The 26,563-nt window shown below is 47.9% G+C and overlaps 2 protein-coding genes across 3 annotated transcripts in view; one reads left to right on the top strand and one right to left on the bottom strand.

The window, feature by feature from the left end:
• Positions 1 to 474: 474 nt before the first annotated feature.
• Positions 475 to 20,791, bottom strand: DTL (denticleless E3 ubiquitin protein ligase homolog). The gene is made up of 15 exons (XM_061475452.1): positions 20,729 to 20,791; positions 20,437 to 20,562; positions 19,490 to 19,588; positions 19,116 to 19,177; positions 18,904 to 19,024; positions 18,356 to 18,421; positions 17,095 to 17,210; positions 16,506 to 16,579; positions 15,534 to 15,637; positions 14,204 to 14,308; positions 12,115 to 12,227; positions 8,478 to 8,567; positions 7,797 to 7,935; positions 2,282 to 3,120; positions 475 to 802 (listed from the first exon to the last, which is right to left on the bottom strand). The coding sequence occupies exons 1-15, from the start codon at positions 20,772 to 20,774 to the stop codon at positions 734 to 736; spliced, it is 2,169 nt and encodes a 722-aa protein (XP_061331436.1). The 5' UTR covers positions 20,775 to 20,791; the 3' UTR covers positions 475 to 733.
• A 4,295-nt stretch (positions 20,792 to 25,086) lies between these two features.
• The window catches only part of INTS7 (integrator complex subunit 7), a 45,666-nt gene continuing 44,189 nt past the window's right edge, over positions 25,087 to 26,563 (top strand). Inside the window, exons 1-2 of one of the 2 annotated variants that reach the window (XM_061475451.1) lie at positions 25,087 to 25,181; positions 25,393 to 25,522. In XM_061475451.1, coding sequence (XP_061331435.1) covers positions 25,091 to 25,181; positions 25,393 to 25,522 — 221 coding nt within the window. In that variant the 5' untranslated portion in view covers positions 25,087 to 25,090. The remainder of the gene's footprint in view (positions 25,182 to 25,392; positions 25,523 to 26,563) is intronic. The other variant, XR_009747243.1, reaches the window with a different exon arrangement.

A 26,563-nucleotide genomic window follows, 5' to 3' on the forward strand; every position in this document is an offset into this window, starting at 1 on the left:
TTCAGAGAAATAAAAGTCCTCAACAGCTGTAGTGCTGATGGTTCAAAAGCCAGCTACATTGGTCAATACAGAAGTTTTCAGACTGGAGAAGAAAAGGGATGGCAAAAGGAGTACAGGCATTACCTACTTCATTATACTTTGTCTCCACTTAGACTGTAATCACCATAGGACGGACACAGGGTTTTTGGAAGTCTTTTATACTTAACTTCACACATTCTTAAGCTCCCTGCTGGAAGTGGGTGGTCATTGCAGTACTAGGAGAGTAACTGCAGAAATGCCCTTCAGACCTACCTCCACAAAGTTTCTCTACACACATTCCAACAAACACTTGCTTTCCAGGAGGGTGCAGCGATTGACACATTATTAAGTAGAGGAAGTTGCAACGGCAGCTTAGTAACCTAAACTGACAAGCTGTATGTGCCTGTCAACAACGCACAGCAGAGCTGGCGCTGTCTTTGGACTCTAACAGTTGCCATGTGAAAAATACTCAGGTTTGCTTTATTAAAACAATCCATCATCCGGAGTCAGTATGGACCACGGGTAAGTGTGGTGTAGATTGCCCACACTCAGCTGACTTCTACTGTTAACAGCTTTAAAAACAGAAGAACAAACCTCCAAGTTTGTAAATGTCTGACAACAAACTGTAATCCCAGTGCTTCGTTGTCGGTGATGCTAAATCCGGTCTTGACAGCACAGTGTCGACATCCATCAGGTGCCACCGCCGCATGCTGCTTCAGTCGTTCTGTGGCTTTCTGTGGAAGTATGTGCAGATTTTCCTCATGGAAACTGAAGCGGTTGCAGCCTAGAAAGAAGGAAAAAACAAACAAAACCAACAAGAAACATTTCTAGGTTAACAGTTCGTATGCTGTAGGAGCCCTAAGTCTCCTCTCCATCACTGCTCCAGTTTGTTTAGCCTCCCAACTAAGACAGGAAAGGAAAGGTTCCTTGCTGTAATCTGTTTGTCTCACAGATAAGAGGCTTACTACCTACAGGAAGCATTGGTAAATCCTAGGGCTGTCTTCCTGCCATAGGAAAAGCACTCTGGCTGCACTTTCAGCTTCCCTACAGCAGATGAGAACTGCAGATTTCCAAGATGCAGCAGATCAGTGAATACTGCTGGTATTCCAGGCACCTCCTCAGGCTTTGGGTGCAACACAGGGGAGCATTCCAAAACCTGAACTAGAGCACACTGGGCAGGAAAGGTAATCATTCAATAGTAATCTCCCCTGGAGGCAAATCTTTCTGACTTGTGCTTAAACATGTACGGCATAAAGCACAAGAAGTTGTAGGTTTCCTATAATCAAGATTTCTTGGTACAATCATTATATGAAGAGTTCAGCTTTTATGCATAAGGAGTTCCTTCATATCTGACAGAAATGCTGCAAGAGGTGAAATCAGGTAAGAAATGAGATACCAAAATAAGCCTTAATGATAGCAATGACTTCTAGCATCAAGTATCCAAACGAGAGTACAACTAAGATTTAATGATTGAAAGTTGTACCTAGCATTATACTGAAATTAGAGTCAAAGACACTGCAGGACTTGGAGTCCAGTTTCAGAGATGAGCCAAGTCTGGTTTGGTTTAATAAGGTAATTATCATTTCTCAGTTTGCATGTTAAACCCCCATGCCCAGCTATTTTAGCTGCTTTATAAGCTTAACTTTCAGATCCTAGAGTGAGCTCTGTGCCAGGGTTCTTCTACATCAAAACCAGGATTACGTAGATCGAACCCTGCCCTCTGACTCCTTTACAATTCCTTTATTTTCTGATAGTTTTCAAGTGAAGGAACCTAAGGCGTTATTTAGCCCCATGGTTTTAACATGGGTAACAAATCCCTTTGCTACCTGGGCTAGAATTTAGCACTTTCTTCCACTGGCAAGTGGCTTTCCAGTAACATAAACAGGCGGATGTGGCAATGATACATATGTGGTAGATCTGCCAGGAAAGGTGCTGCCATCGTTGTGCTTCTCAGAGTGGAGATGATGGCTATGTCCTCTGAACATCCAGCCTGGGACTGCAAGGATCTCTGAGCAAATCCGTGCCCTAAGTCCCTTTAAAATGAGGGAAACCACGAGCCTAAAAATGATGTTTGTGCACGGAGAGGATTAGTAGATGACAGCATTAACTTATCTAACTTACTAGGCCAGAAACCATCCCTTTTGTCCATAACCAAAGGGGATTGGATAATTCTTTGAATGCCTGAGCAGGAGAGAACAAACAAGGGGAAGAGTGGCAGCCACGGACAACTTTCATGACCATTGACACTCATTGTCCTACTTACAGTTCTTGGTGGAGCGGCTGCTGCCTCTTGTAGCTTGGCACCAGGACTGCAAGATGCTGGGGGGCTGTTGGATGCATTCTGGCTTCCAGCTCTGCCAGTCCGTCGCTTCTCCCCTAGAGCAGACAACCAGTTTTTCCTTTCAGGTGAACTATTCTCCTTATCCATCACTTCAGTGGCTTTCCCGCATGGAGGTCTGAAAGGATGGGGGGCAGTTTGAGGGCTCAATTGATTCATATGGCTTCCAGGAAAGGAAGGCTCTTTTGGGCTGTGGTCGTTATCCAAGCCAGCCAGGCTGAGGGAGCCTTCATCACAAGCTTTTTGGTCTGCAGCCAAGTGCCAGAGATTCAGCTTGGATTTCTTCACTGCGTGGTCCAGTTCAGTCACACAGCTACAGGCCTGCAGACACTTCTGCCCTGCATCTTCCTCCTTGCCGCAGTCGAGCCTTCTCTTGGCACGCTTTTCAAGCTGTGAGTGCGGGGCTTTAGGAGGGCAAGTGGCTTCCAGGACACCTTGGGTGACTTCTGCCAGGGCTTTTCTAGGAGAAGGAGCCTTTTTGCCCACTTCTGGAGAAGTGGATGGAGTCCTTGTAACCCAGTGCTTAATGGACATCTTGGAGGAAGGGATCGGTCTGGGAGAAGCACATGGGCTGGTTCTTGTCTGCTTGCCTGGGGTGCAGGCTGCAGCAGACTGGGTTTTAAGAGTGCCTGTTGGAGTGTTTGTAGACAGGGGAAGGTCTCCAGAGTCAATGGGAGCACAGGCAGCTGGCTGCGGAGAGGACACGGACAGGCTGCCTGCTGTGAAGGCCTTGGCAGGAGTACTCTGTGGGCTGGCTGGCCGTCCTGGTAGGGGAGAAACAAGTAGTCTGATGAGGAACAGAGCACAGCAGGGTAAAGACAGCCCTTGTATAAACACCCCTTCCAACTAGGAGATGAATTCAGCACTGACCCTGCTTCTCAGGCATACCGTTTGCATTAAGAGGTTGCATAAATCCATCTAATTTTGGTTAAACTTCTACAAGTCTTATGTAAAGCCCTCTGTCATATTGGCAAGTATAATACAGCACGTTTGCGTAACGCCTGACATCTATCCCTCCTGTAACGAGCACTCTCACATAAGCTACAGCCAAGGGCCTTGGCTGCATAGAGACCTCAGAGCAGTTTCCAGTGTCTGAAAGGGGCTACAAGGACACTGGAGAGGGACTCTTCATCAGGGACTGCAGCGACAGGACAGGGGGTGATGGGTTCAAACTGAAACAGGGGGAAGTTCAGGTTAGATCTAAGGCTGAAGCTCTTGCCTGGGAGGGTGCTGAAGTGCTGGCACAGGGTGCCCAGAGAAGCTGCGGCTGCCCAAGACCAGGTTGGACGGGGTGGGGGGGGGGGGGGGGGATATGTGAGGTGTCCCTGCCCATGGCAGGAGGTTGCAACTGGATGATCTTAAGGTCTTTTCCAACCCAAACCATTCTGTGATTCCATGACTGCCGGACAGACAAAACAGATCTTGAATCTCTCAATTCTGTCTAGCTTTGCTGGAAGCCTTGCAACAGCTCAGTCCAGCCAGCTCTGTACTGAGATGCTGCCTGACAGAAGGGCTGGTCCCCAGCTGCACCACCACCTTCAGGGGTTGCACAACTGAGCTGAGGGACAAAGGCACTGTGAGCAGGTCCCACAGCTAACTACGATACCGTGGAAGCCTTATGCTACCACATGAATAATGCGCCTAGGCAGGGAAGACGGGAAACGAAAGGAGTGAGAACAGGAAAGGACACACTTTCGTTCTCTTGCCTTTTTGCTGGAGGATTCCTGCAATGCTATATGAGGATGGTAGTTATTTACCACACCCAGGGAGATGTGAGACATTCTCCACCCTCTGAACAAGAACTTAAATTCCAAGGAAAATCAAATCTGTCACTCTAGAAGATTGTCATTTTAAAACAAATGACTCCCAGACAGATATTTCACAGTGGCTTGTTTGCTCACTAGCGAAGACGTAAACCCCACTGCTTTTAAAATGAGCTTCTGAATACACAGCTTCTTAGAACAGTAGTCATAGGTAGGGGCATAAGGACCTTACTAGTGACAGTGTGGATCATACACAGCAAAGATCTTGATCTGCAGCACTATTAGAGAGGTTTGGTTTTGCTTTATTTTGTTTCGTTTATCGCTATCACCCTCCAACAGCACATCGGTGGCGTTGTTAGATGCCTGCTTCCTCGTTCATCTAGCGTGGCATGATGCAACTAAACAGGCTAGCACCTTAGTTACTCTATGCGTTTCCACTGCTGAGCACAAGAGCTCGAACCGTTTTCTGTATACCAGGGATTTAATCTCAGCATTAGCACTATAAAGCCCTTCATTAGAACAATGAGAAGTCTAGTGTGAATAACCTGCCATTTTCTTTTGGGCGCTGGGCTGTCTCACAAATAACATGTCAAGTGAGCGCCTACATGACTCTTTGATTATATACCATACTAAGCCTCTTTTACTAGCATTATCTAGTATCCAAAATACAAGTGCCGGTGCCTCAGAGCAAAATTAAATAGGATTCCATACTAACGCATCCCACTACAAATCACTAACACAAAACAGAGTTAAAGGCTCCTTTTCCTATAAAATCTGCTACTTCGTAATAACTTGCTTCAATCTGGACTAATAGAAAGTAACTGCCAAAATTGCTTCCCATATTCTTTACTTTAATGAGCCCTTACAAGACAATAATACCTCAACTGGGGAATTAGTGGCTCTTAAAAATCTGAGCTCCTAGAGGAAGAAGAGAAGCAGCAAGCTCAGCAACTCTTGGTCCCTTAATGATCATCTACAAATTCATACAGTGGAAACATTGCACGACTAGCTTGGTACAAGCGCTCTTGATCACAGAACAGCCTGAAAGTTATACTGTGGAGACACTGGATCGGGGAAAACAAAGCTCTTCTGAGAGCTGGATAGGTGTCATGGCAAGAAGCAAACCCAAACTCGAGAAACGTCCCCAACCTTGAGATAAAGAATATGAAGATCAGGTTTCTTTTAAAGACTGCATGCATTATTCAGGCTTCTACCAGGCCAGTTCCAAGCTGTTGCCTTTTATGCTACCACTGAATGTCATACAATATTGTAAATACCTGCAGTCACCTGCGTAACACCAAAGGAGGTTATTTCAGTTGTTTCCTACCTTCTCTGCTACAAATCTTCTAAAGTGATATTATCAATCTCCAGATGGAAGTCACAAACAGCCCATGCACAGCCCTGCTCCAGGAATTTGATTACACAAAAGAAATGGAGAAAGTGGGAAGCCACAAAAATCATTCCTAAAGGGCAGGAAATTGTGCTTGCTGCACTTGATGATAGAGGTCAGCAGCCGATACACAACCTCTATCTCACCATTTGTTCCACAGAGCTACCTAGCTCTCATCCCAGCAGGTCTGAAATAGTACTTTGCTTCTTAGCTCTGAATCAGTCTCTGCAGATAACTCCTACATGCTAACAGCACGTGCTTTGTGCTCGAGACCCAAGGTCAGCAGGAAGCCTGCTGTTGTGTTTGCAGCGTCTGTGTACTTCCTCTTTCCTCCTGTGTTACTTCAATGCAGCAAGGGCGAGGAGAAACAAAGGATTTTTCTGGTATAATTGCCAGAGCTGACTTGTGAAGTTTTAACGTAAAAGCTACTTCAGGTTTCAGGCTTCTGGACTAGACCTGTGCCTGCTTCTCTTTCGCTGAAACTAGTACACAGAGTGAATTCTGAGCCCTCTCTGAAGCAGAGCGTGCAGTTTACCAGCTACAGAGTAGACCTGGCACTCGCCCTGCTATTGTCCTGCAAGCTTCCTTCAAGACTGCTACTCACTGGCAAAAGGTTAGAGGTAATGTTATCCTAGAGGTAATGTTATCCCATTAGGAGGATTTGGAGACCTTCAGCCTTTATTTGTGTTAGCCAAGGTGAAATTCATTTGGAAGGTGGCTAGAAAAGATAGGTGGAACACAGGAAGTCAAACCAGCAGCTGCTGGGAAGCTATTGCGTTCTTAGCTTCAGAGCTACTCCACAGAGAAGCTCATCTTATTTCACTTTCTGGGGGTCCATTCGCCTTTCACCTACTCTACTATAACAAAACATAGGCTTCAAACAAGTTAAAGTAGTGTTATGATCCAGGGCTTCTTTCTTCTGGCCTAGGGTACTGTTCAGTGAGTAGCAGTGGTGAGCTGTGAGAGCCTGCTGCACAGCTTGTCCGGTCACCTAGGCATTTTGTTAACTAGCCTTAACACGTGAATAGGTTAAGGCTACTGACTAATTCTGCAACATTACGATCACATCACGATTGTCTACACACATTTTAGAAGTACTTTCACTATGTGGCATTTGTCTACATAGACAGTACCACTGTATGAAGCTGGGGAAAAAGCAGTAATATTGATAGCAGCAGCAAAGAAATCTGTGTAGAATTCAACTGTAAGCTTAAATTTTAAACTAATTGTGTGTGTGCCTTTACCACAGTAGAATAGGCCAAACTGTTCTAACCTACTAGCACACAGAGAAAAAGGAATGTTCGGCTGATGAAGGAAGGAACATCATGGGTCCGATAACTAAGGAGACAGTAAATAAGACCAAGGATGCCAGCCTTTAAGATAGCAGAGTGGTGCCCAGCATGGAGCGAGATCGGAACAGAACAGAAGCAAGGACATAGCAACCGCTAACTGGGCACTAGGACCTTGCGAGGGTGCGCAAGCACTGAGGTCATTCAGTAAACACAGTGAGGAAGACTGTCGGTGACCACCAAAGACCCCCACTCAGCAAGAAGGCGCGTGCATAATTAGGATGCAAATAGTATAATTAGTTCTGGGAAGCTCATGAATATGTAGATAGTTTCCTGGGAAAGCTGTAAATATGCATGAGTATGCTCAATATAGAGCTGCTGTCGGCAAGTATTGGGTGCGCTCACCTTTGCGGAGCTACTCGCGTGTGCGCCCAGCGCTGCAATAAAGAACGCTGCTTTCTGAAACTCCACATTGAGTCTTAGAGAGCTTCTCTGACCAACTTTTACAGTAACATAACTACTGGGCAGGAGGAAATAGTTCAGAGTTCCAAAGCTGCGTAGGCGCTGTCAGCCCTTTACCGGATTGACTAGCAACCAAGGAAGAAGCATATGATCATACTGCTTTCAGTCATTATTTGATATTAAAAAAAGTGTGATTTGCTGCTACGGCGCACGCACACATTAAACAGCACACACGACATCTCCTTTGGCTATTCAGTTACCGAAACTTGCTTATTCCCACTACAAATCTGGCTGCCCAACAAGCTGTACCAATGAATATCTGCTCTTCAATCTGGTCATACTTCAGCACACTTGTCAGCTATTTCAGCCTGCTTGTCTTGATGGTGGTAGAAGTAATTACAAATAGAAGTGTTTGTCTGGCTATATGAAAAAATAGGAGAATAATAAGACAAGCTGAATTTTTTTGCTGGTACAGAGAACAGCCAAACTTCAGAAGCCAGGCTGCAGAGCTGGGTATCTCAGCTTAGGGGCCTTACTTGCTCCATGCTGTTCTTGTGGCTTCTTCTGAGTGACCCAGCCCACCAAGCTGACTTTGCTGGATGCTGACTTCTCCTCCTCAGGACGATGTTGTAAGCGCCAAATCCTCACAGTGTTGTCATCAGAGCATGTGGCAATCTACAGTAAAAACCATTTTGTTGGAGTAACCAGGGCACATCCTATGGATCACCAGCCAAATGAATTAGAACAGCTACACCCGACACACCATACCGATATGAATGAGGGTGAAGCCTGGTTGAGGGGGTACAAGATTTGCCCACAAAGCAAACAAAACAACCCAACTCTGTTTCATTACTATAACAGACAGCAGTATTTGCTTTAAAGCAGGCAAAGGCTGCTGCCTTCATGACTGTTCTGCTGGAGAAATCTCAGTCACCAGGAACCATTTGCTTGTGTAACTCTGTGATAAGTGACAGTCTGCTCAGGAAGGGCCAGCACATGTTTAGAGATCTCAACCACCCAGCAGACAAAAGCAGCCATGCTGCTCTTTGCACCTGCTGTGAAGTCTGTCTCTGTTACTCAGGGCCTTTTCTGCTTGGGGACACACAGTTGCAACACACTGAGAAGGTCAGGTTGGACAGAGCCTTGGGTGCCACTGTCTAGTGCGAGGCGTCCCTGCCCATTGTTTCATGGTAAAGATAGTATTCCAGAAAACAAACCTTAGTGAAGTCTGAAGGACACCAAGCAATGGAGGTAACTTCCTGAGAGTGACCAAGGAGTATCCGTGGAGGAAGGCTGGGCTCAGAAACCTTAAAAGTTCCGTAGAAAAACAAGTATGACAGTCAGAAGCCCTGCAGTCTAATACATATCACCAAAAGACTCCTCAGCACATGAATACTTCCCATCTTTCCTATGTGGGATGGATAAATCAAATGCTCTCAGACTCTCATCATGAGGCAACAACTGACGGAACCAGTTCACGTTTCAAGAGGGGAAGCAGCTGGTCAGCACTGAGACGTACTGACTTGCCTGGAAACACTTGTTCAATTCAATTCCTGCTACACATTGGATTTCTGCCTCCAGAATTGTCACCCCAGAACTCAACACAAGCATTTTACTCCAAGTACCTCTACCTACTCTAGGTAAGATGCTGAAAAGCTTAGGAGGCTCATACTTTGAATGAGGATAGGCAAATACATTCTGCTGCTTTTTTTACAAATGCCCCATAACGGGTCGATGGTTCGTTAAAGGAATAAAAAGTGCCACCAACAAAATCCTATAGATGAACCTTCACTGGCTTCAGAACTGGCATTTGCGTGACTGCCAAGCGCCTGTAGCTCCTCCAACCAACCGGCTGGACCAGAAGCACTCTTAAGAGTTCGTAAGAATACCTAGTAATCAAAGCATTAACATGAATCCTTGATTACAGGTCATGTTAAGTGCTAGATACAGCTGAAGCTAGCATTAAGTGGTCCAAGGAAGAAAGCACACATCCGTACACACACGCAGAGATTATACCCGAGTTTTCATGCTTTCAGCAGGCAATCCTCTCTGGAGCTATGAGTCACTGTTATCAATGTGACATTCATAAGGGGGATTTATTAAGGGGATTTGCATAAATGACTAAGTGAATGAACAGATCCTTTACTGTGTGGGCAAAGGAGTAGACATTACGTATAGATTTCAAAGGAAGATGCAAGACTTCTGATCTACACTCAAGTTTTGCTCTTGTGAATCACCTCCTACAACAGCCTGCAAACCCACAACTGAATATCCAGCTTCAGATCTTTAAAGCTGCTCTGCTACGAACAGGTTCATCCTAACAGGCAGCCTTTTCTTTTACTGGCATAGCAGAGGCAATCACTTGACTAAATGGCTTGGTCAGAATATTCCCTTCTCTGCCAGAACATGCAACACCATGGAAATTAAATAATTCCCATCCCTATGATGGGAATAAACAACAGGAGATCTCAGTGCAGAGAACACCTTTGTTTATTTTTAATAGCAATCTCGCTCTACACATATAACAGACACAACAGCGTCGTGTCTAATCAGCAGTAACTGATTGCTGAAAGGAAACCAGAGGAACAGAATTACTCTTGCTGAGACACACTGATTTTCCAGTATACTGGTGTGAATTAAATCAACTACACCAAACTGATATTATTGCAGACTAAAGGGACGTGCATAGCTATAACTGTGTCCACTGTGTTTAGCAGAAGACAGTAGGTCAGTCCGTGCATATTAAGCCAAGATTAGCCACAGCGCATGCTGCTTTTTGCCTGATTTGACAGGATATTGGTGGGGAAGTGGGAGCTATTCTGGAACGGGTAAAAAGAAAGAACTAGGAAATGAGACTTTATCTGTTACTCTACTCACTGAAACAGACGTTGTATCCATCTTTAAGATGCAGCACAGAATGGTATATGTATAGCTTAATGTACCACAAGATACAGAGGCACTTAGAATTCTGATGCTTGGAGAGACCTAAGGGTAACTTAATCCACCTCAGAGTGGTCCATACCAAAGGACTCAAAGGACAATGGAAGTATATTTCTATACAGGATAATTTTATTACCAGAAGCTATCTCAGTTAGGTACCATTTTTGTGCAGAGAAACCTCTCTGCTTTCTGGCTTTTATAAACTTTGGGTTGTTCAAGAGTCAGTTCGTCAATCAGTGGGCTAGTAATTAAAAAAAAAAAAACAAAACAAACAAATGACACAACAAAGCAAGTGTTCAGTGCCTAGAAGTGATTTATATATGGAAAAAAGACTGAAACAGCATCCTTGTCAGCAAGAACTTCTAGCCACAGTGTTCCTGGGAATGCTGACCCAAACACAACTTACACTGGTGCAAAAATCTCTCAGAGACATACCCTGAACAAGGTCCTGCTTTGCGTTTCATTCCTCAGCAAGGTCTTCCTCTGCCTTCATCCTTTTCTATATATGAAAGCTAGCGCTCTTCATTAAATCCTTTCCAATGTTAACCGTTAATTGTTCATGCAATATCTAATCACGTTTTTTTCACAGCATGCCAGGAAAAGACACATATGTTTCAGAGTCAGATCTGCCAACATTTAGAACAAATTAAGAAGCCTCTGGATATGACACATCTCAAAAGAGATGGGTTTGCTCCAAAGGCCCACTTTCTAACATGACTGTGATTAAAAGTAATCATCTGATGATTTAATAAATATGCAATATGATCTGTCACTCATATGTGATAGCAACAGAAGCCTTCTGCACAAGAAGGCATTCTCAATATGCCTAATGCTTAAACTTTGAGGTGTAATGACATGTATGAATGCTCTCAACCCAGTCCCAGCCAGTGTTAAAAGAAAGTATCAAGGGACGCAGATGCAGGACACACAACTCAAGTTTGCACAGGTATTTTTGCTGAACTCACGCAGCGCATGAGGAAGGTTAAAATTACACCACTTGGCATGGGAGTAGCCATGCTACGGCACTCCTGCTGCTACTGAGTAAGCATCCCAGCTGCTTACAAGCGTTCTCCAACCAAAGAGACTACGTGCTCAAACCGCAACCTCAGCAGGCTGACCCTCTGCTCTGAAAGGTTTGTATTGTCCTTTCCAACTCCCCTCAAAAAGGGCAAACGAGTCGGCATTCCCTAAAAATCCCCCAAACCTGAAATAGGCAGTCACCTGTGGCTGCTGCCTATTCTACTTCAGTAAGAAGTCTACTCTGCTCCCATATGGGGAACAGAGCTTGAAGCATGCCTTAGTCTGAGGTCCCTGCTATTAACTTGGTGACATTTGCATTTCCTACATGTCAGTACCAGGTGCCAAATGACGAAGCCTCTTGGCTGTCAGATGGTGCTTTTCAGTTTTGATGAAGGCTATGGCTGAGCCCTTGCTGTTCTGCAAACGCGTTAACCGCTGTACATTAAGCGTGAGGAAAAGCTACGTCTGAACCAAGAGCTTGAAAAAGGGGAGGTGGGGGCAAAGAGTGCCCTTTAAAACAATGGAATTGTTAGATTCTGGCTAATACTGCTAAATATGAGCCAAGAGCTGTCTGTCTACTTGCCACAGCTGGCTGAATCAACAGGATTGAAAGAGGATTTTAATACCCATTAAAACCAGATTAAGATCAGCAACTTCCAGTAAGCAGCAGTGATGAGAGATGGACTGATGGCAGGAGGTTAGCTCTGTCCTACATTAAACAGTTACATCCAGCCTCGACAGCAAACAACACGCTCTGGACACAACATGCCAGGAGCTAAATCCATGCTGCTTTGCGGAGGAGCGGGAAGCAGGGAGAGTCCTACATGAACATGAAAAGTAAATGAAATGGAGCAGCTCTGGGTTGCAGACCTGGGTCTCTCCCAACCACCTCACCTTCCAGATGTACGCATTGCAGTCACTCGAGCCACTGATCAGGAACTGGTCATCTGGGCTGGTGCTGGATTTGATGTAAAAGGTTGAATTCTGGTGCCCGCTGAAAACTGCCACTGTGAAGAGAACAGGGTAAAACACACAGTAAATAGAAGCCCTACTCAATGCACAGCCATGGAGTCAGTTGAGCAAGGAGGGCTGAGCTTACAGGCTTTTCCTGCCTAGCCACATATCCTCTGGAGAAAGTGGTTGCTCTGCTGCTCCCTTGCTCTGGCTTTTCATTATCCAATGAAAGCCCTTCAGGCTTTCCAAATGAAGCAACAATGCTCTCCACATCATTAGGGAGCAGTGGCAGCTTCATCAAAGCTTTAGCTTGACCCCTATCACAGGAAGGCAGAGACCTGGGCTGTCCCGCTATTCCAGTTAAGGTTCCTTGTCTCTTCCTCCCTCAGTCACCATCACTCCACTACATTAACAAGAGCAGTCGCACAGAACGCAGAGCAAGGGCCTTCTTCCACCCAGGTGGCAAGAAAAGCACTCACTGCTCCTTTGTCCTGCTGTCAAAATCTTTATTTCATCAAGACTTACATCATGTCAGCCATGCTGCCTGTATGAAAGCCTTGGCAGTGCTTGCTAAAGCCTTGAAACCACCACCCCGAGTGCTTGCCATTCCCCTATTGCGAGGGCCCAAAGGGCTGGCAGCTGGCACAAGAGCTGAGCGTGGAGCTACGGCACTTGGCTGCATCATGTCCCATCCTCTCGGCAGGGGAGAATGAATGAGTTTCTCTGACTTAGTACCCTCTACCAGCCCCGTTTTAACAGTGATTTTGGCAGAGAAGGCAACCCGCAGACCAGAGGATGCGCAGCTGCCTTTGGCACACGTTGAAAAGTTGCAGCACCCCAAAATATCCCCCAGTTTTTACCCACAGCTCCCTCAGAGCAGTGGTTACCAGACAGCCGATCCCTTCCTAAGCCAGACCAACCAGAAAGTCCTGTTATAGCGAGGATGAACTCATGTCCCCGTGCGAGCTAAAAGCTGCCCCAGTACTACGTAGAAGCAGCCACAATCTGGGTAGAAGCTGCTGAGCGAGGAGACAGGCAGCAGCATCCTGCAGGCAGGCGCTGCCCTCTGCGGGAACAGCAGCACATGTTTTATCCGGCTGGATGAATCTGGGCTGCTTGCTGGGCTTTATCAGCTGCACACGGAAGGGAAGAGCTCCATGAGGAGGCCGAGGATGGGATGTGCTGTGTTTTGGAGGGACAGGCCAGTGAGTGCATTTCCACACCTCAGCAGTGGCACTGGGGTTAACCTCAACATCTGAGCTAGTAATATTTACTACTTGCGGCACTTCTGGCCTCTGGAAGCGTTCCTACCCACCAGACTGCCTTCCTGAGGAGCGGACAGAAGGACTCATTGTTCACTTCATGTCAATTAACTGAGAGGCTGAGAAAAACCAATGGAAACTAAGTCGTGTGTGTGGCTGGAATGCATCTAACAAGTCTTGCTGCCTTCTGAGGAGCAGCCACTGGCTTGTGACAGAGCCGCTCAGTGCACCAAAGGCTGTGGGATAACCTTGCCAATGGAAAGGTCACAGACGCAGAACTGAAGGAATCTGAAAAGCTGAAGCATCTCCGAACGCCTTCTCCCAGGGGCTGCGGTAGAAGCTACATTTAAAAGACACGTTAAAATACCCGAATACAACATCTCGGGTGATCCCTCTACATGGATTCATACCTAAGAGTCTGAGACATCAGTGACTACCAGTGAGTAGATTCAAACTTGCTTCAGATGGGTTGCAGCTGGACACTCACCAGGTAACTAGGACCAACATGCAAGTTACCACTAGCCTCTGTCTGGGTGAAGCGGCATCTGCACTTACGTAAATTTTTGTGCTGTTCATTTTATATGGGTAGCTCATCCCAAAATACGAACAGTCCTTGTAACAGGTAACTTTAAGCAGAAGAGCACGGAATAGGTTTTGTAAGTGCTCAATCTGGTCTCTGTCTCTCTCTATCACAGGGAGAAACTCACCTTTCTACACTTTATAACACACCTATTTTTCGCAGCTGTTTTCACAGACACCATGCTTACCTGGAGTGCTCCTCAAACTTGTCATACTGAACATGTAGATACTGTCATCAGTGCAGTTAGCAAACAGATTAGCACCGGTGGAATCCAACACCAGGCTGGAATATCCTATTGGCAAAGAAAGAAATTCTTCATAGGAAGCAACTCCACAAAAAAGCCACTCCAGACAGTTCGGAAAACAGGCATTCTCAAAGAAATCTAGAGAGGGAACTTGGGAAAGGATCTCTATCACGTACGAGATTGTCACTGTACAGTTTGCTTGACAGAGCGCTTCCTGGAGAAGGGAAGTTTCTATGATAACATATATTTAGGAAGCAATCTCACCTTCAGAGCAGGCAAGTGATTTATTTGCTAGTTTCAAGTGGGTAACAGGAACAACCAATTGTAGAAGCAGAGATTAGAAAGAAAGAGAAACCCTCAGGCTTTGGTAGATTAAACCATCCTCTGATGCACCAGTGACTCAGGCTCAAGTAAAATCTTTCCCCTCGAGCAAATTACTTCACAACCAGCTCCTTGAGGATTTCCCTCATGTTCTTGGGACTGCCACTCGACCATTACCGCATTTAGATTAGACACACCAGCAGGAACTGCTGTGTTGCACCACAGCACTGTAAGTCGTTAAGATACAGGGAAGCACAGAGCAACACAGACAAAAGCAGTACTGTTTTTGATAACAAACAGCTTCAAGTGATGCTCAACTCTGGAAGATTATAATGTAAAACCCCAGTCCAGTCTGTTGTCTTTGCAAGATAAAATGCAAATAAAGAGCTCAACCTGATTTCTGCTCGTGCATCAACACGATGCTAGCTAAATTCTACCTCAAGAGCTCTATTATTCCTTCATCTCCATTTCTGAAAGTGCACAGGTGAAGCTTCTTCAAGTCTTTATCACTGTAGTGATGATACAGAAGTGGGGCACTTTCACTCTTCAACTTGGAAATTCGGTATTGGCCACCAAAATACCCTGCTGAGCTCATCAGTCTGATCAGTAAGCGCCTCAGTTATTAATTTATGGGTGCAAACTGAAACAGGGGAAGTTCAGGTTAAATATACGGCAGAAGTTCTTCCCTGTGAGGGTGCTGAGGCACTGGAATAGGCTGCTCAGAGAAGTTGTGAATGCTCCATCCCTGGCAGCGTTCAAGGTCAGGTTGAACAGAGCTTTGGCTGACACGGTTTAGTGCGAGCTGTCCCTGCCCACGGCAGGGGGTTTGGAACCGAATGATCTTAAGGTCCTTTCCAACCCAAACCATTCTACGATTCTGAAGCGAGATGGCCCCGACAGTACTTCTTAAAGTCACTTTGCGCTTTAACAACTACATCCTCCAGTAACTTACCAAGTTTGCGAGTACTGGTCCCAGGGTAGCAAAAGGACTTGCAAGGCATCGGGTCCTGACGGTAAGCAGCGTAGTTCTTGCGCAAGTCCCATACTTTGATCACACTGAAACAGAAAAGCACAAGTGCCTTTAGCTTCAAAATTCCTTTCGCAACGCCGGCAGGATCTTTTAAGAGCACGGGAAGCCTGGCTGCTCATTCCTGAGGAGCGTCCAGTGCTTAGGAACACAATGGAGCAGGAGTAGAGATGGGCTGAAAGCAAACAACTGATCTGCTGGCTATGGATGAGGAAACGGCACTCTCTTCTGTAACTAACACAAGGTACAAGGGCTTTCTTCAACTAGTAATAGGAAGACAGAGATGCCTTTATACTCCTGCTATGTAGGCTTAAAAATAAAGGGCAGGAGAGTCAATCTTATCTGCCCCAGAAAGCCTCTGACCACATGGAGCCTAAAGAGTAGAGTCCTGGGAAGGCAAACTCCATGCTAATCAATGAGACAGTCTGCTCGAGCTGAAAGCTGCTGCAACAGATCTGGCACCTAAAAGAATTCATCTTTTGTAACTCAAGGCAACATCTTCTCAAGCATGCCTACGCACATCCAGGCACCAACCACCCACTTGCATCCCAAAAGAGCTGTCTAACAATAGTCTGTTTACATGTGGTCCCATAGGTCCAGGAGAACGGACAGAGATGGTAAGAACTGCTCTTGTTCTGTCCCATAGCCAAGACACTAAAAGGAGCATTTACCACACAAGCACAATTTGTCCCAGTGCTGCAGCCTCCAGTAAGGAGGAAGAGTGCATTCAGCTTTGCCAATGCAAGCTGGCAGAGTGGCTCTGCTTGATTCTAGCTAATAGTGACTCTACAGCCTTGTGGGCTCACTGAGTGATCTTAGGGAAAAAGCCCTCCCAATCTTTTTGGGCCACCAGGAACACACAGAATAGACAGAAAAGCAGGTATCCACCCTCCTTACCCATCAACAGCTCCTGCAGAGATAAGAGTATGCTCATCCTGAAGCAGCACCACAGTTACACTCTGCTGGAAATCCTTCAAAAGAAAAGGAAAATAAAGAACTTTCTTTTCTTTCAAGGTCTTGCTGCTTACTTCAAGGCCAAGTGAAAACTGAGCAAACCTCCTCCAGCCAGGCAGGAGAACCTGGCAATAGCAGATGCCATTTAAAACACAACAATCCTCCAAACGCTCCCACCTGTGAAACTGCCACTGAGCAGTACGTGTTTGGGCAGCTGTTTGAGACGACAGCTTTCAGGTGAGAGATAAGAGAGCTGCCTTCAATCACCAGGTTTAGTAGATTAAATAAGAGCAGGACATGGTGCCTGCACGAAGATGGCTTTGATGGCACGTGGGCTGTCAGGCAACTAAACAATGTCTAAAATTAGCCACAACAAGTGACCATCACACAAAAAGCTACCTTGGCAAAGACAAATGGAAGCACTGAGCACATTCAAGCCAGGCATTCTCATGATGATTACTTAGGGAGACTTCTGTGAGTACCATTGTCCCTAGAAAAGAGGCCTATATTTTGTTTGTGCCCAGATACCTACCACCAAGGGAGCAAGTCCCCTTAGGTTCTGCCTCTTCCTCTTTGGTTTGGAAGGAGTCTGTTTGTCAACCACATTGTGTGCTCCACTGATTTGCTTCACCTGCCTATAAAATCCATCTGAAAGAAATCCAAGCCGTCTCCGTTATAGCTTCTATGCGATTTTGTTATCACTTTAATAAACCAGGCATCAGCTTGGAATAAATCCTAAACAGTGGCTGAGACTAACCTTCGAAATCACCTCCGTATTCTGAAAACGACAATGGCCAGTTACGTACAAAACAGATGAGAAGAACACAACAGAAAACAGGAGCATATGTTGCAAAAAACTCCAGGTCAGCGTAGCATGGACAGCGAAACTAACACTGGCTTTTGGAAACCATTACCCCTTGGTCTGGTATTCAGCATGCACCCTGGCCCGCAGCACTGGTTTCAAGCATCTCCTCCCGAGCGGAGCTACACTCACGGGAAGATTTCCGGTGCTTTTCCACTGTACTTTATAATCTTCTATTTAGCCTCTTGCCTGCTACTTCCCATTTTATGAAGCCTATTGCTTTACTACTGACTTCTCTACTTTCTTTCCTATACCTTCCACTTCAGCGATGCAGAGCCCCTCTTTTTCCCCACTTGCCAGTTTGAAAAGCCAGGGAAGCTGGGACAGATGGGAGAATGAGACATTCCCTGGCAGCACAGGCCAGGAAACTGCTGAGACAGAGCAGGGAACTGGAAGAGGCATAAGGGCACGACCTGACCAGGGAGGGAAAAGCTCCAGAAAGAGAGGAGCAGAATGAGCTCACCCTGCATTTAGTAGGTGTCCTCACAATACATTCAGTTGCTCCCGGCAATCACAAGCTCCTTTGATCCTGCATTTTCTGCCTGCTCTCCTGCTCTGGCAGAAAGCTTCTGGATGGCTCCGACCTAAACACTCTCACCCAGCCCATCCACCTCTGTGCTGTCCCCGACAGGGATGTATTCTGTACATTCCCTTATCTCCTTACCAACACACAGGGTATTATCAGGCCAGGGCGTACATCATACTGCAGACCTGAGACTGTTGAAAAAATGTGTTCTTTATAGAAGAAATACCTATTCCACCTTTTTACTGCACTGGAACAGTACACTCTTATCTGACAACCCTCCTTTCCTTAACTGAAGTGTTACCTATACTATAATCAAAAGCACTATTAGGTCCAACAAGTACATCTGGGTACTATTTTTACACAAGACACCGGGCTTTTCGGATACACATCAGAAAGTTCAGTTACCTTTCTTGTTGCATCTGGTATCCCAAACCATGATGTTTCCATCTCTACCTCCAGTACAGAAGACAGCTGAGAGAGAGAAAGAGAGTGCTATTAGCTTCCAAAAGCGCTAGTGTAATTAACTAAACACAGTACATCGCGATCTATGTGCCTCTGGCTCTTCTGCCCCAACAGAAGCTGCCAGTCCTAGGAACATGAAAGTCAGGTCATTGTTCTGCTGTACTTTTTAACTAATTTCCTTACTCTTACTGTTAGTTTTTTTTTCCACTACGACTCCAGAGAAACCTGCTTACGAAAGAAGTATTTGCACACTTCAGTACGGAAGCAGGTATCATACCTTAACCTTGCCCAAGACCAGAGATGTGCACACGTTAGCACCGGGGTTGCTGTGAAGTTCCAGGTTAGCCTTGCTTCACTGGCTGGGCTGCCGCTCAGTTGGCCTGAGCTGTTTGTAACTGCCAGTTTCTAAAGCCCTTTTTTAGCCCCCAGAGTACCCATGTGCCAGGGGGAAAGAAGGAAAACGACAGACAACACGGGGTATCAGCATTTACCTCTCTCAAACCTAGAAAAAGCAACCGACTTGAGGCTACACTGGTGACCTTTGCACGCGCCAAGAAGCTCGCCAGCTCGCACGTCCCACACCTTGGCTGTCTGATCTCCTGAGGCAGTGACCTTCAGAGGAAAGCAGAAGAAGCTTTTGTCATTCTCTGCACACAGCTGCCAAAGCCTTGAGCATAAAGTTAGGTGGCAAATCGCTGCTTACAATCCTGTGTTCCCCTGGTACCCAGGCAAGGTCAAACACGGCATTGGAGTGAGCCTGCCACTCTAAGGAGGAAACAAAAGCCAAGATTAGCTCCGTGCATTGCAGAAGACTAAGGAACATCAAGCACTGAAATCAGACAACTTGGCCACAGCTCGCCTGAGGCATGAAAAACAACACGGAACAATTCACCTACCGCTGCCGTTGTAAGAGCACACTCCTGCTGCTGCCTTGTAAAGAAGGCTCAGCAAAGTATATGAAGGGATGTAAGTACTGCCCACGCTTATGTTTAAAGGACTTGCAAAAAGCTTTCCTTGATTGCAGTAAGCCACGTGCCTGTCACACCAAATGCGGATCACCTTCTGTACAGCACTTACCTTTAAAGATGTGTTTGCTGGGGGTTTGAGCTTCAGCATCGTACAGTCTGACAAAGCCTTCTTCATTCGCAACTGCCAGGACATGCTCCCAATTAGGGGCTGAAAAGAAATGGAAAGGTAGCCGTGCGTTATGCAGCTCATTCATAATCATGCCCCTGCTCTTCGTGAAGGGCCACAGACACATTACATCCCGTCAAAGGAGGTACACAGCAAACAGATGGCTGTGAAATAAGCACTGTTTACATAGCAATTTAAAATACAATGCAGAAAGATTGGCAAGCATCTTTTCTAAATGTTCCAGGCAGGAGCTGCTATACTGCACGTGGGCGGCCAAATGGCTCCAGGAGCAGCTTCTGTCCCCAGCTGTAATAGCTTTCTAGTCACAGTTCTGTGTATCTATACTATTTATCATCTCCAACCTCCAGCGCTTTCTATGGAGCTGAGATGGAAAAGCAGGAAACTGCCTCGGACTAAGCTCCCGCCAGGCTGGGAGTACTACAAATGAGTTCTGTCCCATATACGCTCCATTCATCATGCTTTTGCCACGGGGAAATGCTGCACGTGGGTCTAGTGGCATCCATGCATCGCTGGTTTCTATGCACTGTTCTCCAGCCTGTTACCTCTTCCGTATATTTTGAACAAAGCCCAGTTTCAGCCCTGCAGCCTAGCGCTGTCACCAAGAGAAGGCACCTCGAAACAAAGAGCCATTAGAAGGAATGCTTTATAGTTGCTTCTTTAAGGGAATACATTCCACCGGGATATCTAGGAGCACCACGATCCAATTTGTATCACATCCGAATGCAAGGACGCGATCCCCAGCCTACTGTAAAACTCGGAAATCAAGCAATGAAATACAATGAAATCCACAACCCCAGCACACAAAACAGGAGCGGACAGCGGTGCCCTCACCCGGGCCCCCAAGGAAGTCCTTTCGGAGATGACTTTACCTGTCGAAAAGGCGCAGCCGAACGGAGGGACCGGCATTCCCGTTTCCCCGTAAGAGAGATGGTCATATTCCCGCCTGCACTGGTAGCCGTCCAACAGGTGCTGCAGAGGAAGCGGCGAGCACCGACCTGCAAAGGCACAACGAGACGAGACCGTAACCGCACCAGACGCCGCCCGAAGGGCTCCGAGACCGCCGCTGCGGCAGCGGGCGGCCCGGGGCTGAGGCTGCCGCGGTCCCGCGGGCCGGCGCACAAGCGGCAGCAGCGCGGTGCGCGGCTCGGCCGCGGTACTCACGGTGCGGCGAGGCCGAGGCGCGGCGGAGCAGTGCGCGGCACAGCATGGCCCGGCAGAGACGGAAACCGAGTCAACTCCCGCCACCGACCCGGCCCGCCAAAAGCGCCCTCGGCCCCTCATTGGACAGAACGTGCATTCATCGCCGCACCTTCTTCCTTCTGATTGGCTGGCGGAAAAACGCAGAGGCTTCAGGACACACCTATCACGTACCCTAGCGTTCCAAACCTACTGCGCATGCGTGAAGTTGCTGCCCTACCACGCATGCGTAATGTTTCTGAACTACTACGCATGCGCAAATTATACAGACAATACTGCGCATGCGCTGAAATTTTGAAGCTGCTGCGCATGCGCGACTCTGTCCAAATTTAATGCGCATGCGCATTTTTACTACTATTTCTAAGCTACAGCGCATGCGCCAAGAGTCCTGAGCTAGTGCGCATGCGTACGGAGCCAGGAGCTACTGCGCATGCGTACTTACTCAGAGAGAGTACGCATGCGCCAAACATTAGAGATCTACTGCGCATGCGCGACTTCTCTGACCTACTACGCATGCGCTAAACCTCCGAGCTACTGCGCATGCGTACTTCCCAGGAGCTAGTGCGCATGCGTGCAAGCCTCTGACTTTCTGCGCATGCGCAAGGTTTCTGAGCTACTGCGCATGCGTCTTCGGCCCTGAGATAGTGCGCATGCGTACAGAGCCAGGAGCTACTGCGCATGCGCAGTTAATCAGAGAGAATACGCATGCGCTAAACATTAGAAATCTACTGCGCATGCGCGATTTTCTGACCTCCTACGCATGCGCTAAAGCTAATGAGCTACTGCGCATGCTTACTTCCCAGGAGCCAGTGCACATGCGTAATGCCTCTGAATTTCCGAGATACTGCGCATGCGTTATCGGTCCTGAGCTAGTGCGCATGCGTACCGAGCCAGGAAGTACTGCGCATGCGTTATCAGCCCTGAGATAGTGCGCATGCGTACGTCCTCAGAGAGAATACGCATGCGCAAAAAAATTTATCAAAACCTACTGCGCATGCGTGAAGTTGCTAACCTACCACGCATGCGTATTGCTTCTGAACTGCTGCGCATGCGCAAATTATCCAGCCTATACTGCGCATGCGCTAAACCTTTGACGTTCCTGCGCATGCGCGACTCTGCCGGTATTTAAGGCGCATGCGCTAATTTTTGACAATACTGCGCATGCTCTAAAGTACCTAAGCTACTGCGCATGCGTTACCTGTCCTGAGCTACTGCGCATGCGTACTTCCCAGGAGCTAGAGCGCATGCGTACATGCCTCTGAGCTTATGCGCATGCGCAACGGTTCCGAGCTACTGCGCATGCGTTATCGATCCTGAGCTAGTGCGCATGCGTAGCACCCCGGAAGTACTGCGCATGCGTAAATCGTCAGAGAGAGTACGCATGCGCAGAACATTAAAAAAGGACTGCGCATGCGCGACTTGGCTGACCTCCGGAGCTACTGCGCATGCGTTCTTCCCAGGAGATAATGCGCATGCGTACATGTTTCTGAGTTTCTGCGCATGCGCAACGGTTCCGACATACTGCGCATGCGTTATCGGTCCTGAGCTAGTCCGCATGCGTACAGAGCCAGGAGCTACTGCGCATGCGCTGGTAATCAGACAGAGTACGCATGCGCATAAAATTTAGAACTCTACTGCGCATGCGCCACATCTCCGGCGTACTGCGCATGCGTTATCTGTCCTGACCTAGTGCGCATGCGTACTTCGCAAGAGATAGTGCGCATGCGTACACGTCTCTGAGCTTCTGCTCATGCGCAACCTTTCCGAGCTACTGCGCATGCGTTATCGGTCCTGAGACAGTACGCATGCGTACCACTTCGGAAGTACTGCGCATGCGTAAATCCTCGGAGAGAGTACGCATGCGCAGACCATTAAAAAAAAAAAAAAAGGGGACTGCGCATGCGCGACTTGGCTGACCTACGACGCATGCGCTTAACCTAATGAGCTACTGCGCATGCGTACTTCCCTGGAGATATTGCGCATGCGTACATGTTTCAGAGTTTCTGCGCATGCGCCACTTTTCTGACCTACTGCGCATGCGTTATCTGTCCTGAGTTACTGCGCATGCGTACTTCCCGAGAGCTAGTGCGCATGCGTACACGTCTCTGAGCTTCTGCGCATGCGCAACCTTTCCGAGCTACTGCGCATGCGTTATCGGTGCAGAGATAGTGCGCATGCGTAGCACCCCGGAAGTACTGCGCATGCGTAAGTCCCAGAGAAAGTACGCATGCGCATAACATTAAAATATTTACTGCGCATGCGCGACTTTTGCGACCTACGACGCATGCGCTTAACCTCCTGAAGTACTGCGCATGCGTGCTTCCCAGAAGCTAGTGCGCATGCGTACATGCCTCTGCGATTCTGTGCATGCGCACGGTTTCCGAGCTACTGGGCATGCGTACTTACACAGAGAGAGTACGCATGCGCTGAATATTAGCAATCTACTGCGCATGCGCGACTTGTCTCATCTACTACGCATGCGTTATTCGTCGTGAGTAAGTGCGCATGCGTGAAGTTGCTGACCTACTGCGCATGCGTGTTGCTTCCGACCTACTGCGCATGCGCAAGTTATCCAGACTACACTGCGCATGCGCTATAATTCCAAACCTACTGCGCATGCGTTACCGGTCCTGAGATAGTGCGCATGCGTACCGAGCCAGGAGCTACTGCGCATGCGTACTTGCTCAGAGGGAGTACGCATGCGCTAACCATTAGAAATCTACTGCGCATGCGCGATTTGTCTGACCTACTACGCATGCGTTACCTGTCCTGAGTTACTGCGCATGCGTTCTTCCCACGAGCTAGTGCGCATGCGTACATGTCTCTGAGCTACTGCGCATGCGCAACCTTTCCGAGCTACTGCGCATGCGTTATCGGTCCTGAGCTAGTGCGCATGCGTAGCACGCCGGAAGTACTACGCATGCGTAAATTCTCAGAGAAAGTACGCATGCGCATAACATTAAAATATTTACTGCGCATGCACGACTTTTGCGACCTACGACGCATGCGCTTAACCTCCTGAGCTACTGCGCATGCGTACGTTTCAGGAGCTAGTGCGCATGCGTACGGTTTCCGAGCTACTGGGCATGCGTACTTACTCAGAGAGAGTACGCATGCGCTAAATATTAGAAATCTACTGCGCATGCGCGACTTGTCTGACGTACTACGCATGCCGTCCACTTCTGCGCATGCGTTATTCGTCCTGAAAAAGTGCGCATGCGTGCAGTCGCTGACCTACTGCGCATGCGTATTGCTTCCGAACTACTGCGCATGCGCCATAGTTCCAGACCTACTGCGCATGCGTTACGTTTCCTGAGTTAGTGCTCATGCGTACCGAGCCAGGAGCTACTGCGCATGTGTAGTTACTCAGAGAGATTACGCATGCGCTTAAAAAAAAAAAAAAAATTACACATCTAGTCCGCATGCGCAATTTGGCTGGCCTACAACGCATGCGCTAAAGCTTTCGAGCTACTGCGCATGCGTATTTTCCCAGGAGCTATTGCGCATGCGTACATGCCGTTGAATTTCTGCGCATGCGCATTGTTTCGGAGCTACTGCGCATGCGTTGTCTGTCTTGAGATAGTGCGCATGCGTACCTTGCCGGAAGTACTGCGCATGCGTAGGTCCTCAGAGAGACTACGCATGCGCAAGATATTATCAGACCCTACTGCGCATGCGTGAAGTTCCTGACCTACTACGCATGCGTATTGGTTCTGAACTGCTGCGCATGCGCTAATTATCCGGAGCTACGGCGCATGCGTATTTTTCAGGAGATAGTGCGCATGCGTACTTGCCCTTGGGTTTCTGCGCATGCGCAGTGTTATGGTTCTTCTGCGCATGTGTTATCGGGCCTGAGCTAGTGCGCATGCCTACAGCGCCGGAAGCACTGCGCATGCGTACGTCCTCAGAGAGACTACGCATGCGTACAAATTATGCAAACCTACTGCGCATGCGTGAAGTTGCTGACTTACTACGCATGCGTATTGCTACTGAACTACTGCGCATGCGCTTTATCCTTAATATACTGCGCTTGCGCTAAAATTCCTCAGGTACTGCGCATGCGTTTCCGGTCCTGAGTTAGTGCGCATGCGTTCCGAGCCATGGCTACTGCGCATGCATAGTTTTTCAGAGAAAGTACGCACGCGCTAAAAAAAAAAAAAAAATACAAATCTAGTCCGCATGCGCCATTTGTCTGACCTACTACGCATGTGCTAAACCTCTTCCCAGGAGCTGGTGCGTATCTGTGCTTGTGTGCTGCGCATGCGCTAATGCGCGGTCGTTAAGGCGTGCGTGTGCGCCGCTCCGGTGCCGGTCGGTGCGGAGGGGATGGCGGGCAGCGGGAAGTCCTTCCTGTCCGAGGCGGGCTATGGTGAGCAGGAGCTGGACGCTAACTCCGCCCTCATGGAACTGGACAAAGGTGAGGCCGCGCGGGGCTGGGGTCGCCTGCCTCGTAGGGTTTGCCGTGAGCGTCGTCGGCTTGCGGTCTCTGAGGGGCGGTGTCGTCCCGGGCTGCGGTCCCCAGGTGCCGGGAGGTGGGTTTTGTACCGTGAGCGGGGGGTGGAGAGGGGCCTGGCTGGGAAGGAGTGTCGGCGTGTCGGATCTGCAGTGATCGCTGATGTCTCGCTTAGGTCTGAGGTCTGGGAAGCTCGGGGAGCAGTGCGAAGCCGTCGTTCGTTTTCCCCGGCTCTTCCAGAAATACCCTTTCCCCATTCTCATTAATTCAGCTTTCCTGAAGTTGGCTGATGTGTTCAGGGTCGGGTGAGTAGCATCGGGCCGTCTTTTATCTATAGCAGTGTATTGGGTCTTGCGGCGCTGCTGCACGGGAGCTTGGGCAGCTGTGGGGTTTTTTTCTACGTGCGTGATAATACTGCTGCACTGAGGACGAGTTGTGCTCGGTTGAAGCTTGCTTTCTCTGCCCTTAGTTGGGCTTAAGTGTCTCTGAGTTATCAGTGACCCGGTTCTTTTCCATCTGTCCTGACAGGAGGATTCACTTGCTGGTTGGTGTTAATTCTACTCCAAAGACATGTTCCAGTTTCTTATTAATAAATAGGGGAATGATGCTATGTGCGGGTTCCGTCTCCAAGGAATGTTAATAACGAAGGCCAAAGCGTAGCTTTGGCAAGTGCCTGATGTGTAAATAGTGCATGTGGTGGAATTGGGGCTATTTTGTCATCGCTTACAAGGTTATCTGTTGCCGTTAGCTCAAGGAAGGAGAGGAAATTCACTCACACCTGGCAATGGCAATTAAACTTTTCCGGACGTGCTTTCCTATCACGTTTTTATCTCTTAAGTGTGCGCAAAACAGGCGTCCAGTGTCCAGTGTCTGAATGGGGCTACAAGGACAATGGAGAGGGACTGTAGCAACAGGACAAGGGGTGATGGGTTCAAACTGAAAGAGGGCGAGTTTTCAGGTTAGATCTAAGGCAGAAGCTCTTCCCTGTGAGGGTGCTGAGGCGCTGGCACAGGGTGCCCAGGGAAGCTGTGGCTGCCCCATCCCTGGCAGTGCTCAAGGCCAGGTTGGACACAGGGGCTTGGAGCAAGCTGCTCTAGTGGGAGGTGCGCCTGCCCGAGGCGAGGGGTTGGAACTGGATGAGGTTGAAGGTCCTTTCCAGCCCATCCCATTCTATGATTCTACGATTTGCATGCGCTCTCCTCCCTCGTGTCAGTGAGTTAATTTCCCTGAAACTGGGCCTGATTTTGACACTGCCTGCACTAGAAGGTAAAACACCGGTGTGGCCGTAGTCTCTTTTTTATTCTATTAGTCCAATACAGTGTTTCTAAAGCATAGACTTTTCCTTG

Source organism: Pezoporus flaviventris, unplaced genomic scaffold (assembly GCF_033815535.1).
Source record: "Pezoporus flaviventris isolate CSIRO_AGI_PZ_B2104156 unplaced genomic scaffold, CSIRO_AGI_Pfla_v1 ptg000083l, whole genome shotgun sequence".
In the NCBI taxonomy this organism is placed as follows: domain Eukaryota; kingdom Metazoa; phylum Chordata; class Aves; order Psittaciformes; family Psittacidae; genus Pezoporus; species Pezoporus flaviventris.